The sequence below is a fragment of the Acanthochromis polyacanthus genome, chromosome 22 (genome assembly GCF_021347895.1).
Source record: "Acanthochromis polyacanthus isolate Apoly-LR-REF ecotype Palm Island chromosome 22, KAUST_Apoly_ChrSc, whole genome shotgun sequence".
In the NCBI taxonomy this organism is placed as follows: domain Eukaryota; kingdom Metazoa; phylum Chordata; class Actinopteri; family Pomacentridae; genus Acanthochromis; species Acanthochromis polyacanthus.
The window spans coordinates 14,687,817-14,702,682 of NC_067134.1; the positions used below are offsets into that span (position 1 = coordinate 14,687,817).

Sequence of the window (14,866 nt, forward strand, 5' to 3'; positions counted from 1 at the left end):
AGGCAAACTGCAGCGGGTTCAGGTTGGAGCTCACCACTGAGCGGAGGTAGTGGAGGAGGAGCCTCTCCATGGTCTTCATGAGGTGGGAGGTGAGGGCGACAGGTCTGTAGTGGGCCAGTTCCTTGGCGTGAGCTGTTTTAGGGACTGGGACCACGCAGGAGGTTTTCCACAGGACGGGGACCTGCTCCAGGCTGAGGCTCAGGTTGTAGAGGTGGCAGAGGACCTCACAGAGCTGGTCCGCGCAGGTCCTCAGCAGCCTGGGACTGATGCCGTCTGGTCCTGCAGATTTCCTCTGCTTCAGTCGCCTCAGCTCTCTCCTCACCTGGTCCGGTGTGAAGGAGAGGGGGGAGTGAGGTGGGCTGCAGGGGGTGGGAATAGTCCGTGAGGGTGAATTGGGGGCCGGTGAAGGTGTCGCAGGAAGGGAAGAGTCCGCTGGGCTGGGGATGTGTGAAGAGGGGGGAGCAGGAAGGGGGGCAGAGGGGGTGGGGGGAGAGTCAAATCTGTTAAAGTAACAGTTCAGCTCGTCCGCCCTGCGCTGGTCTCCATCAGCTGTCCCTCTGGCACTCTGTCCATGTCCAGAAATGTTCTTAAGTCCTCTCCACACATCCCACGCATTGTTCTGAACCAGCTTCTCCTCCAGCTTCTTCCCATAGTCCTTCTTGGCCCGTCTGATCCGCCACTGGAGCTCATGCTGCACTCTCTTCTGCTCCTCTCTGTTCCCTGAGATGAAAGCCCGTTTCTTCTGGTTCAGGAGGGCTTTGAGCTCAGGGGTGACCCAGGGGTGGTTGTTGGAGAAGCACCGTACCGTCCGAGTTGGCACAGTGCTGTCCACGCAGAAGCTGATGTAATCTGTGATGCAGTGCGTGAGGCCATCGATGTCGTCACCATGAGGACTGTAGAGCACGCTCCAGTCAGTGGTCTGGAAACAGTCTCTGAGTCCTCTTCTGCACAGGTCCTCTTCTCACCTTGGGTGTGTAGTGGGGGAGCAGATGAACCAGGTCGTGGTCCGAACGGCCCAGTGGGGGGAGGGGGGCAGCGGGGTAGGCGCCTTTCATGTTCACATACAGTAAGTCCAGTGTCTTGTCGCCCCGCGTGTGACACGTGACATACTGTGTGAAAGTTGGGAGAAAGGCAGAGAGGGAGGCGTGGTTGAAGTCTCCTCTGATCAGCACTAGCGTCCGGGGATGGCAGCTCTGGGCTTCGCTCACGGCGCTGTGGAGTCTTTCACACGCTGTCACTGCATGAGCTGATGGTGGGATGTACACGCAAAACACAATCACATGCGAGAACTCCCTCGGTAGATAATACGGCCGCTGCGCCACCGTAAGCATCTCCAAGTCCCGCGTGCACAGCTGTTCCTTCACGTGCACATTTGCTGGGTTACACCACCGCTCATTCATGTACACAGCCAGTCCTCCCCCAGACTTTTTGCCGCTTCCCACCGCGTTCCGGTCCGCGCGCGCGAGTGTAAAACCGTTCAGGGAAACCACAGAGTTCGGTGTATGTCCATTCAGCCACGTCTCCGTGAAACACATGAGGCTACACTCGCGATGCTCCTTCAGCCGCATCAGCATGGCCAGCTCCTCTACCTTGTTGGTGATGGAGAGGACGTTCCCCATGATGATAGAGGGAAAATAAATCCTGCGCTTTCGCCGTCCTCCTCTGCAGCCTCTTCTTTTCCTCCGTATCTCCGCGGGGATATGGGGCCTCTCCGTGTAGAGAAAGGATGAGCTGCGGAGGCCAAGAAGGGTCTCACGTGTGTAGCGTCTTTGTTCCTCAGAGCGGCCGCCGCTGTGTCCAGAGGGCTCTCCTGAAGCAAGTCCAAAAAGTGCAAAAAACAGCACAACTCCGAATAAAAGTGTGATAAAAGTGGGTTTCCCATATGCACGATTGCACGAAGCTTCACCCACTTTAAGGAAAAATAAGAAAAAGTGCCTATTTACAATAGAAAAACGAAAAGTAAGAAAATAGGGTTGAGAGCTCCCGTAACCAGCTGCTGCTCGCACAGCGCCATCTTCTTCAAAAAATCAAGTCTTTCAACAGCAGCCTGAGCATTGCTTGGATTGCTAAAGCCAACCTCCTTGAACCGTGGATCCAGAATGGTGCCACAGACAAGGAGTTCAGCTTTCCCAGGCCACTGACTTCTTCATTCATATTATGTCTCCAGTGATTGCCCAGTGTGGCACCAAGACAAGGAGCCATTTGGGAGCATTCAGCAGAAATAACATGTCTGAGCATTTTGGTGATAGGAATGCCCTTGGACCCTGACAGTCTCCTCTTCTCAGAGACCTCAACAGTTGCCTGATGGAATGGTTTTAAAACTGTCAGCCACTTGTTGATTCGCTCATATTCATCGACAGTCAAAGGCTCTATGTCAGTGGTTAGAGATGCCAGGGCTGCCCCTAATGCTTCTCTCTGCTCAGAAAGTCTTTGAAACATGGCAAAAGTGCTATTCCATTTGGAACCACCTCTTGAATCAGCTTCTTTTGTTCCATACCCATATTACTTTGAATAGAACACAGCTTTTCTTTGGCTTTGGAGCTTGACTTGAAGTGTGCTATTATTTTGCTTCTGCGCATGTTTTCCTGATTGATTGTTTGAGAAAGTGATTTCTTGACAATAAGATTAAGCATGTGCGCAAAGCAATAAATGTGTCTAATGTTTAAATGACTGATTTATTACAGTTTGTTTATATTTTCAAAATCATATTTTGGAAATCACGTCATTTTCCATGAAACAAATCACAGCTTTTATTTTGTAGAGATAACTGAAAAAGTTGTTTATCCATAATTCCGCTAATGTGACTGAACTTGGGCTGCAGTTCCCATTATTTAAACATCAATATGATGTATAAATGCAGATGGACTTCAGATATTTCACTATGCAGATATTTTTATTCATGTCCAGTGTATTTTATAGACATACACACGTGGACAAAATTGTTGGTACCCCTCAGTTAAAGAAGGAAAAACCCACAATTCTCACTGAAATCACTTGAAACTCACAAAAGTAACAATAAATAAAAATTTATTGAAAATTAAATAATCAAAAACAGCCATTACTTTTGAATTGTTGATTAACATAATTATTTTAAAAAAACAAACTAATGAAACAGGCCTGGACAAAAATGATGGTACCTCTATAAAAGATTGAAAACTATTTGACCAGAGTGACATGATTAACTCAGGTGTGTCATTTAATTGACATCACAGGTGTTTCCAAACTCATAATCAGTCAGTCTGCCTATTTAAAGGGAGACAAGTAGTCACCCTGCTGTTTGGTGAAAAGGTGTGTACCACACTGAACATGGACAACAGAAAGCGAAGGAGAGAATTGTCCCAGGACATCCGAAAAAAAATTATAGACAAACATCTTAAAGGTAAAGGCTATAAGACCATCTCTAAACAGCTTGAAGTTCCTGTGACAACAGTGGCTCATATTATTCAGAAGTTCAAGACCCACGGGACAGTAGCCAACCTCCCTGGACGTGGCCGCAAGAGGAAAATTGATGACAAATTGAAGAGACGGATCGTTGGAATTGTATCCAAAGACCCCAGAGCAACCTCCAAAGAAATTAAAGGTGAACTCCAAGGCCAAGGTACATCAGTGTCAGATCGCACCATTCGTCGTTGTTTGAGCCAAAGTGGACTTCATGGGAGACGACCAAGGAGGACACCACTGCTGAAAAAAACTCATAAAAAAGCGAGACTGGAATTTGCAAAAATGCATGTTGACAAGCCACAAAGCTTCTGGGAGAATGTCCTTTGGACAGATGAGACCAAACTGGAGCTTTTTGGTAAGGCACATCAACTCTATGTTCATAGACTCAAAAAGCAAGCATACGAAGAAAAGAACACTGTCCCTACGGTGAAACATGGAGGAGGCTCAGTAATGTTTTGGGGCTGCTTTGCTGCATCTGGCACAGGGTGTCTTGAAAGTGTGCAAGGTACGATGAAATCTGAAGACTATCAAGGCATTCTGGAGAGAAATGTGCTGCCTAGTGTCAGAAAGCTTGGTCTCAGTCGCAGGTCATGGGTCTTCCAACAGGACAACGATCCAAAACACATAGCCAAAAACACCCAAGCATGGCTGAGAGAAAAGCGTTGGACTATTCTAAAGTGGCCTTCTATGAGCCCAGATCTGAATCCCATTGAACATATGTGGAAGGAGCTGAAACATGCCATTTGGAGAAGACACCCATCAAACCTGAGACAACTGGAGCTGTTTGCTCATGAGGAGTGGGCCAAAATACCTGTTGACAGCTGCAGAACGCTCATTGACAAATACAGAAATCGTTTAATTGCAGTGATTGCCTCAAAAGGTTGTGCAACAAAATATTAAGTTATGGGTACCATCATTTTTGTCCAGCCCTATTTCATTAGTTTGTTTTTTTAAATAATTATGTTAATCAACAATTCAAAAGTGATGGCTGATTTTGATTATTTAATTTTCAATAAATTTTTATTTATTGTTACTTTTGTGAGTTTCAAGTGATTTCAGTGAGAATTGTGGGTTTTTCCTTCTTTAACTGAGGGGTACCAACAATTTTGTCCACGTGTGTAAACATATTTGATCGAAATATTAGAAATGGATTTCTGTTTCCTCATAATACAAACCCAATTCCAATGAATTAATTTATTTATTTCATTAAATATCTTGTCTTTGTAGTGTATTCAATGAAATATAGGTTGAACATGATTTGCAAATCATTGTATTCTGTTTTTTATTTATGTTTAACACAACTTCCCAATTTCATTGGAATTGGGTTTGTAATTGAGTTAATGCCATTAAATGTTCATCAGTGATTCATCGTTCGTGTGAAACCTTTACTTTGCAACTATATTTTTAAAATGTTGCTCATTGTAAGGGAAGACATTAAAGGATGGTTTTCTTAGTGCAATGAATTGAAGGTTTAATTGATTAAAAATGTGTTCATATCCATTTTAGATGTCTGGATTTAATGAATTCAGTTGTATTTTATATTATTGTGAATTCTTATTCAGACAAAACACTAGGTGATGGATCAGTTCATTCAACATTACACGCTTAGTATTGATTTAATGAGTATTTTCTTTCATTTCACATGTCTGTGTCTGTCACAGTTCTGTAAAGTTGGAAAGATCTTGAGAAATTCAGACTTCCAGCATCAATAACTCATCAGATAAATAGTGTCAGAACATGAACAATTCGTCTTTCCCATCGTTGGAAGGTAGACAATATGTTCTGAGGATGAGTGAAGAAATAAAGGACACAGTGACGCTGTAGTCAGAGAGGAGGAGCTTTATTAGTCCTCAGCTGTTTCCAGGAAGCTACTGCAGCTTCATCATGTCTCACATTACTGTGACATAAAGGTGATCTTTGCTCTTTGTGTCTCAGAGTGACAGCAGTCTGCAGACACAGAGGAGGATTTTCTCTCAGACCTGGTCCAGACAGCAGAGAGCTGCAGAGGGAAGAAGCTGAGTAAGTGGAACTTTGGTTCTCTTTGATTCAGACGCAAAATGATTCAAGCTGTAGGAAATTATTGTTGAGGAAACAAAAGGACACCACAGTAAAGCTGAAGTTCCTCCATGAGCTCAGATCCTGCTTGGTAGTCCAGACCTCAGAGCTGTTTTCATTCTTCAACCTCCATTTGACATCAAGTCTCATGGAAATCAGCATCATTTTGCTGATGCTGTGTTGAAATCAGGTGATCGCAAGTGTCCATCTAAAAGGACAGAAACAGACTGAAAACACTAATAAATAGTCAAATAGAGCAGAAAGAAATCCAAGAGAACAGCTTTTATTACTGTCAGGAGAAATGTTGTGACAAGAATCCTCACAGAAGTTTGTGTTTTGTTGAAAAGTTGAAGAATGAAATGTATGTGGAGTCCATGACAGACATTTATTGCAGTAATGAGCTGTTTAGCACCAGTCAGTGTTTGGTCTGGACTCTGAACAGGCTCAGTATAAAAATATAAAACCTGATATGAGACTCTGATCCTGGACCAGATAGAAAATCATAAACCTGAAGGACATTCTTGTAGCGGATATTGTTGACAATACAAAATGAGTCGACAGTAAAGCTGAAATTCCCTCCATAAACTCAGATCCTGCTTGGTAGTCCAGACCTCAGAGCTGATTCATGCTGATTCAGCCTCCATTTTACTCTGAACAAAAATAGAAACTCAACACTTTTGTTTTTACTCTCGTTGTTCATGAGCTGAACTCAAAGATCTCAGACTTTTTCTATCAACACTAAAGGTCTGTTTCTCTCAAATATTGTTAAAAGTTGTGTCTAAACCTGTGTTAGTGAGAACTTCTCCTCTGTCCAGATAATCCATCCTCCTCACAGGTGTGGCAGATCAAGATTCTGGTTAGACAGCAGAATTATTGCTCAGGTGTGCCTCAGGCTGGACACAATAAAACAATAACTTTTCCTGTCTGATGGTTTGGGCCAGAGGTTCTCTAAAGGGTTCAAGAAGGCAGGACTAAGTAGGCAGCCCTGTCTGCATCCTCTTTGCAGGGCTCTAGAGTTGGACAGATTCCTCTTTATTTTGATCCTGGCAGTGAGAGATGAGTGTATTGTTTTAATGCGTTGTATAAATTTACTTGTGAACCCAAATCCAGCCGTTACTTGGAAGAGAAATTTCAGCCAACAGAGTGGAATGCCTTCTGAGCATCGCAGCTGAGAGGATTTCACTCTTTCTGCCTTTGTTTCTAGAGTCAGTGATGTGCAGGCTTTACCAATGTTGTGCTGCATCTGCTTGTTTGCTATAAACCCAGTTTGATCCTTGTCTATCAGAAACAGGATGATTTTTCCAACCTCTCAGACAGAATTGACACATACAGTTTATAATGGATGTTGAAAACACTGATTGGCCGATATGATTTCCACTCCAGCTGATCTTTTCCTTCTTTTAGTCTTCTTTTAGTCTTCCAGCGATTCCAGAAGGCCTCCTTCCTAGAGAGAGGGGTAGCCTCCTATCAGAACAGGATTAAAACAGGTTTTAAGCAGTGGGACCAAAGGTTCTCTCATCAGTTTGTAGCATTCTGGTGGGAATCCATCAGAAGGTGGTGATTTACCGGCAATGAGGCTGGATATTGTTTTATCTATATCCTGGCTAGAAATCTCCCAGCTAAGTTTTTGATTCTACTAGTCCATCAGAGACATTTCTTGCAGTAATGAGCTGTTGAGTAGCAGTCTGTTTGGTCTGTACTCTGAACAGGCTCAGTTTAAAACTATAAAACCATGATATGAGGCTCTGATCCTGGACTTGTTCTGTGAAGGATCAGTGTTCATTTTTATTTGGAGCCTCTGTTGGTCAAAGTGTAATAATGTGGGAACATCTTTGTGTTGTGGCCCAGTGACTTCCATGAGTAATATTTAACAAACAGCAGTGAGCGCTCCCTGATGGTTCCCCTCAGTGTTGCTGTCAGTGATCCTATAGGATTAACTGCAGTCCTGCTGTTACACATCTGCAGTGCAACTTTTATTCCCAGTTCAGTGTCAGCAGCATTGATCGCATTTTAATGAGCTTCCTCCTTATTAAAAACATTCAACTGTATTTAATATTCCACCTCTACGGAGCGGCTGTGCTGGACTTTGTTCATAGACTTGTCAATAAGCTTCTGTTGAAGATGATTTTTTTTTTTGTCGTCTTGGCTTCAGTTTGTCTCATTTTTACTATTTTCTGTTGCCTTTGTGTCATTTTTCGTCATAATTTGTTTAATATTTGTAGTTTTTCTGCCTTGATTTCTCTCATTTTTGTCATTTTTTTGTCTCTTTTTTATTTTTTCATCATTTTGTGTCTTCATTTGTCCAATTTTTATCATTTTGTGTCTACACTGTTAAAAATATCCGTAGAAATTACAGTAAAAAACTGCAAAATAGCAACAGTAAAAGACTGTAAAATCCAAAATAGTATATGCCCGTAATTGTTACATTGAATAACCGTAAATCAAGAAACTGTATATAACTATAATTTGTACGGTTCTAACATGTAGAAATAACATAGTTTTACTGTGAAAATACAAGATATTGATAAAATTAACGGGAAAATCCAGTAATATTACAAGCAAGTAATTACTGTAAATTTAACAGTATAATTCTGTTTAAATTACAGATTTTGCTGAAGTGTACTTTCAAATTTACGGTATGAAACCGTTAATGATCAAGCAAAAACATACCTTCATTTATACAGAAAAAGGATGTAAAAAATATGGTATATATTTGTTAAGAATATCACAGTTAAAAGGAAATCTGTATAATTTACGGTGAAATACCAGCAGCTGTGGTTGTGAGAATTTCACCGTAAAAATTATGGTGACAGTGTAAAAGTTATTACAGTACTGTGAAAAAAATCTGTATAAAATTTATGGTGAAATATGACAGCTGAGGTTGCCAGAATTTCACTGTAAAAATAATGGTGACAGTGTAAAGGAATACTGGGGGGAAAAATCTGTATAACTTACATAAAATACTGGCAGATGTAGCTGTCAATATTTGTGAAGTTTCTCTCCCTCCTGCATATTCCACAATCAATTGTAAGTGGTATTCAAGCAAATTGGAAGTGTTTAGGAACAACAGCAACTCAGTCAGGAAGTGGTAGATCACTTACAGCTGATATTGGAATATTTTCAAGGGTAGAATTTTCACAAACTGACTTGTTGCAATGGTGGCATCCCACTGCAGCACCACACTCACATTCAGTGGACTCTGTAGAACAACCCATTCCTCAGAATACAGCTGAACGAACAAGCAAAGCGAGAGAGCGAGAGCGAGCGAGCGGGTGCGCGCGCGAGAGAGAGAGCGTCTCTAACGGAAATTCAAAATTTGACCGGGTCACGCAGTTGCATTCATCGCGCGTTTTCTACGCCCAACGCAGCTTTGGTGGGGACATACCAACAAAAGTGCAAATTTCTGGGGAAAACTCTGGTCTTGAGGTAAGCGTATTATCCACTCAATTTTTTGGAGTATGAGGGAAAACGGCTTGTTGAAGGTTCGTTTAGGTTTGTAATTACATGAGTGCTAGCTTACTTTACGTCTGTTTTTGCCAGGTCAGGTTAGCCATGTAGGTAGACCTACCGAAGCTAACTTTACATTTATTTTCAACTCGCTAAGATGCCTTGTCTGCAGGTTTTGTTGTCCTCACAGTATCAGTTCGGTGGGTTAAATTAATGAATTGATTTTTGTTTAGCAACGGAGTAAATTAGGTTTGGTGTTGAACATCAAGAGGCTAGTTTTTGTTGGCTAGGGACATGTTTAGTTGTAATTTCTGTCGCAAGTCGGTTAATACGTTGAAAGGTTATGTGCTTCATTGCAAACTTCATCGAAATGAACCACATTGTCTATTTAAGTGCGTTGGAGCCGATTGCAAGCAGACATTTTGTAGATATGGCGCGTTTAAGGCTCATTTCTACCGGAGGCATAATATTTCTGCTCCTGTTACTGTGGAGAAGACCGTTACTGCTTTTCAGTGCTCAATGGCGTTGTGTGGACGCCAGTGTCTCCACATAAAAGATCTAATATCTCACTTAAAGGAGCACATTGTGGAAGGACGTGCAGTGACTTGCCCTGTGACCGGGTGCACACGTGTTTTCAAGGTCAAATCTTCATTTACCGCCCACATGTCACGTAAACATAGAGATTTGGCAGACTGCAATGTCAGTGACTCTCACAAAGAATGTGAGTCTCAGACATCTTTTCAAAGTCAGTCAGATGACTTTGGTCCCCCTGTGTATGAGGCAGGAGCAATGTCAGGCACTGATGAATCAGATTTGAGTATCTCTGAAAATTTCAGTGATCTTTTTCTTAGAAATGTATGTTTGTTCTACTTGAAATTGCAAGGACAATTTCTGTTACCTGCCTCAACCATACAGAACATTGTTGAGGAGATACAAAACATACATGAGCTGGGTCAGACATATACTTTGACTAAACTTACTTCTCTGCTAAAAAATGATATATCATTATCAGATGAGGACATTAACAAAATTTGTGAGTCTGTCAGTGGATGTGATCTGTTCTCTGCATGTCATACAGGACCAATGAGGACAGTATACTCAAGATCTCAGACTTTCAAAAAAATGTTTAACTATGTGGAGCCTAAAAAAATGTATTTAGGAAGAGATGAGAACAGGACAGACAGGTTTGCCTATTATGTGCCTGTCAGAGAGACTTTGAAATGTTTATTAGAATCTGATCTGTGGAAGAATTATGTGTCAGGAAAGCCCTCAACTGATTCTCCTTCAGATGTTCTAAGTGACATTAATGATGGTCAGATCTTGAAATCCCATGATTTTTTTGGAAAACATCCTTCAAGTCTCAAGCTACTACTTTACCAGGATGCCTTTGAAGTTGTTAACCCTTTAGGGTCAGCAAAGACAAGACATAAAGTACTAGCTGTCTATGTCTCGGTTGCTAATTTGCCACTTCATGTACGGTCTGATACGGACCACATGTCACTTGTTTTACTGTGTAGAGAGAAAGACTTCAAAGAATTTGGACATGCTAAGGTGTTCTCTGAGTTAGTAGCAGATTTGAAGGAATTGGAGGACAATGGGCTTGTCCTATCAGATGGAACAGTAGTGAAAGGGACATTGTATTGCATTGCTGGAGATAATTTAGGCTCGCATTGCATTGGTGGCTTCTCTGAAAATTTCAGTCGCTCAGAGCATTTTTGTAGGTACTGCCGAATAACCCGTTCTCAATTTCAGGGTTGTGATCCAAATGTGTGTGGACCAGCGCGCAGCACTGAGAGCTACAATTCAGCTATTGATCGCCTCCAGACTGAGGATACACCAGACGTTGAAGGAGTAAAGTTCAAGTCAGTGTTCAATTCTTTGAAATACTTTAATGTTTGTCAGCCGGGGTTGCCGCCTTGTCTAGGACATGACATCTTTGAGGGTGTTTTGTCTTATGATGTTGCACTGTATCTTAAGTATTTCATAAAGAAAAAGGCATGGTTCACGTACTCCACTCTGAATCGTCGCATTAAACAGTTCAAATACTGTTCCTCTGATGCTACTACAACGCCATGTGAGGTTAGCCCTCAAGCAACTAAACTCTCAGGGCAGGCCATACAAAATTGGAATTTTTTAAGATTGCTACCCCTCATAATTGGTGACCGAGTGAAAGATGTGTCAGATGATGTGTGGCAGTTGACTCTGTTGCTGAAAGACATTGTGGACATGATATGTGCTCAGAAAATCTCTGTAGCTCAGGTTGCATATCTTGATGTTCTCATTCAAGAATATTTAGAATCAAGAAAAGCTCTCTTTCCAGAAAGTAACCTGAGGCCAAAGCATCATTATTTACGTCATTACCCTGCCCTGATTCTGAAATTTGGCCCTTTGATCCGTCTGTGGACTATGCGCTTCGAAAGTAAGCACAGCTATTTCAAGAGGTGCGCACGGAATCTAAAGAATTTCAAAAACCTCTGTCTTACTCTCTCAGAAAGACATCAGATGTTGCAGGCTTATCTTTCTGCAGGATCAATGGGTAAAGCTGTTCTGCAAGTTAAAGGTGGTTCTCCTTTTTACTCTGTACTGTACAGTAAAGCCATTCAAGATGCAGTCAGCCAATTCGGCTTCAATGATGCCAACACAAAGGTCACTGTTGAAATTCTATATAAGGGAACATCATACAAGAAAGGACAATTCCTTGTCACAGGGAACATTGACTCTGTGGAGTTTGGTGAACTCATCCTTATTTTGATAAGAAATGACACAGTTTATTTTCTGGTGTCTGTGTATATGGCAGAGTTCCTTCCTCAGTACCATCTGTACTCGGTTAGGAAAGACAATGAAAAGATGCACTGTGTGAACATTAGTGACTTGATAGATTTCTATCCATTGCATTCTTACATGAAGGATGGATACCAAATTGTTCCACTGAAACACAGTGTCTTGTCACACTAGTTAGTGTCCTGGGCTGTTATTCTTGTGTTAATTGACCGTTATTCACTCTTTCATAATCAGGAATGGATGATGCAGAGCAAAGCAACATATGCAGTGCCATTACTAAGGTGTTGCCGGACCTCCCTACCTCAGTTCTAAATACTGTAGAGGAGATGCTACAGTCCTTGGGGGTGGAGACCACTGAGGATTTTCAGTTCATTCAGGAAAAGGATCTTCTTTCAGTATTGAGACCAATTCAAGCAAGGAAATTGGTAGCTGCCTGGCAACAACCTAGTAAGTACATCTTGATGAAATGTATGAAGTATAACCAAGTGGGCCCGAGTAATTTGTCAATCTTATATCATGGACAGTCTGAATTTGTCAACTGATTTTCTGTTACGAGCGAGGCTTCAGTCATTATTTTAAAGGACCCAATTGATCACTGTATGCTACAGAGAGCATTGGACTGTTTTTTTATGTTTATGTTGCTAGTGAGCGTATTGTGTTTCCAAAAAATGTGGAAAAACCGGTGATAAATTTTTTGTAACTAGCCTACATTGTATAAGAGGCAAGAATAATTGATGATATGATGATTTTTGACCAGATAGCCCAGTCCTAAAACCTAGGATGAAACCTCATTTAATGCATCATGTTAATGCCAATATATATGTTTGTTTGACAGCACGGAGCACTGAAATCCACATCCAGTCACCATTTACTTCTCCGGCTTCCTCGATGCACTCCTCATTCTCCTCTGACTCGCCAAATTGGCAAATACCTGCTGCTGATTGGGTTGACAGCTTCAAGATTCCATGGGAGAAGTTTCCAGAAGCGTTGATACAGTGCTTTGAGAGAAACAAAAGGCCAAGCCCACGATTACGAAGAGAAATGGTACGGATTGTCATTTCTGACATGCTGAAAGCCTGTGCTTCACCCAGTAAACAAGCTTCCACAGAAGTAGCCAAAAGAATTGTTGCAAAGTATCCGCAGTCACTGCAAGATGTCATAGAAGGTGATGTGGTGGGAACAGGATATCACTCACTGGCTAAGCAGTTACAAACCCGAATCGAAAATGTGAGACGGTCTTCATCGCCAAAGATGATTAAGCGCAGACGAGGATCAGAAGAGTATGACACAGATGAAGTCCCAGCCGAAAAAAGGGCAGCTGTTCAGGACACATATGGCTGTGTAAAGTGGGACATGAAATACATGCCACTTGATGAGACACTGGAAACACTGCAGGAAAAGAAGGACAAAATGAAAGTGCTCAATGAACAGACCAACTTCAGTCCAGATGATGTGAAAGTGCTTATGAAGTGCACCTACTACACTCAACGTAAAGAGATAAACAAGGGAACAGATCTGCAGTCACTCGTGGAGGACTGGCCTTTTTTGTTTCAGGAGATTGGCATGACGGTCCACTTCCAAGAGCTCACTGGGGTATCACTAAAGGAGACTTTTCTGAACAGCATAGAGAAAAAAGGAAAACGTCTTTTGGACTTTATAAAAAACATCTGTGCAGCAAAGAGCAAACGGGTTCTGCAGGTCGTCACCAGGCTGGAAGTCCTGAGAGGACAGTTAGAGGGCTGTTCAGAAGATGTGAAGGATATGGTGCTCCTCCTTCTATCCTATTTTGATGAAAAAGAGCAGAGCCTCTTCCACTATGTAGAAGCAACATGTCTGGCTAAAGAAGTGGACGTGGAAAGCCTGCCTGTGACACCTTGCATCATTGTATGTGGTAAGTTGATATTCTGTTTTACTTCATGAACCTAACATGATGTGAGGATGAAATGTAAATGTGAACATGAAATGTTCTTTAATTTTTTTTAAAGTGCTACCTGTAGGGCTGGGCAATAAAACGATCTTTAAATGAGATTATGATGGAGAAACACATGATGATGAAGATAAGATTTGGACATTTTTACTTTTTGGATGGATTAACCACTGATAACACGGAAGAAATAGTTGATCTGTATTGAAAAAATATCTTCATCATAATTATTAGCATATCGCCCAGAACCTTTTTGGATTATTATTATTTTCCTTATTCAGGGTCATTTTTTCCTGCATTAGTGTCGTAGACCCCCTATGTTTAGTCTACCAACATCTTTCCTGTGGTGAGAACAAGCAATTCGCTGGGACTGTACCCCTTCAAACTGAATGTATCTGGACCAGCAAAAAATACCATTTTGAAATAATCAAATGTGCATTCTCTTCTTGTTGTGCATTCTGCAAATTATTTGTTAATATAGCGCTGTTTAATTGTGTTGTTATCACAGGAAAAATGCACTCAGCAGTTTTGGATGATAGTGGCTCCTGTGCGTTACATAACTTCTGTATCTTTACAGGACCTACCTGCTATACCTCAACGCGGTTCATGCTGAGTGTAGACCGCAAGGTTGTGAATGACCTCATCCCCACCTTCATCTCTGCCATCTGTTTGATGTTTGGGAGCTACTATTGCCTCAATATCCACTACCCTATGGAGCTGGGTTCTACGCTGGAGTTCCTTCAGAGGTAAATAATTGTTTTATGTCCTCCTTTAGAACACATCACTGTATATAGTGGCTAATTAGAATCCTTTCGCAAAGGTGTTTCTTCAACATCAATCCAGAGAAGGGCACAAAAGTTGAGACCAAGAAAAACAAGAAGCAACTGTCAGTGAACCCAAGAGTCCTCACTCTCATCGCAGATCTCTCTGATCATGAGTGGAGAGACACATGCTGAAGATGGAGTTAACTGTTAAGACTGAACTTTTATGCACTGTTCAGATTCAAATTGCAACATGCTATACACTTCAACAACACTGAAACATTCTAAAAAACTTGCCAGTTTATGCCAATATGTTATAGATGAGACGGTGTATTGTTTCCACAGCAATTAATCTCTATACTACTGTTCCAATTGCTGGCTTTTCAACCTTTTTTATTTCTGAATATATTTGTTGTGTCTTCAGATATAAGTGAGGATAACAATATTACGTTTACAG

At 41.7% G+C, this 14,866-nt stretch overlaps 2 protein-coding genes across 5 annotated transcripts in view; one reads left to right on the forward strand and one right to left on the reverse strand.

The window, feature by feature from the left end:
- LOC110967925 (NACHT, LRR and PYD domains-containing protein 12-like) overlaps positions 1–14,866 on the reverse strand; it is a 246,638-nt gene that overhangs the window by 90,243 nt on the left and 141,529 nt on the right. The gene's annotated exons all lie outside the window — the stretch shown is intronic.
- LOC110971785 (uncharacterized) lies at positions 10,923–14,844 on the forward strand. The gene is made up of 4 exons (XM_022222186.2): positions 10,923–12,171; positions 12,560–13,615; positions 14,226–14,394; positions 14,469–14,844. The coding sequence occupies exons 1-4, from the start codon at positions 11,961–11,963 to the stop codon at positions 14,602–14,604; spliced, it is 1,572 nt and encodes a 523-aa protein (XP_022077878.1). The 5' UTR covers positions 10,923–11,960; the 3' UTR covers positions 14,605–14,844.

Excerpts from the sequence above, each read along its gene's own strand:
- LOC110971785 (XM_022222186.2), top strand. The coding sequence starts at position 11,961 with ATGGATGATGCAGAGCAAAGCAACATATGCAGTGCCATTACTAAGGTG. Across the intron at positions 13,616-14,225 it reads ACCTTGCATCATTGTATGTG|GACCTACCTGCTATACCTCA; the intron begins GTAAGTTGATAT and ends GTATCTTTACAG. Across the intron at positions 14,395-14,468 it reads ACGCTGGAGTTCCTTCAGAG|GTGTTTCTTCAACATCAATC; the intron begins GTAAATAATTGT and ends CCTTTCGCAAAG.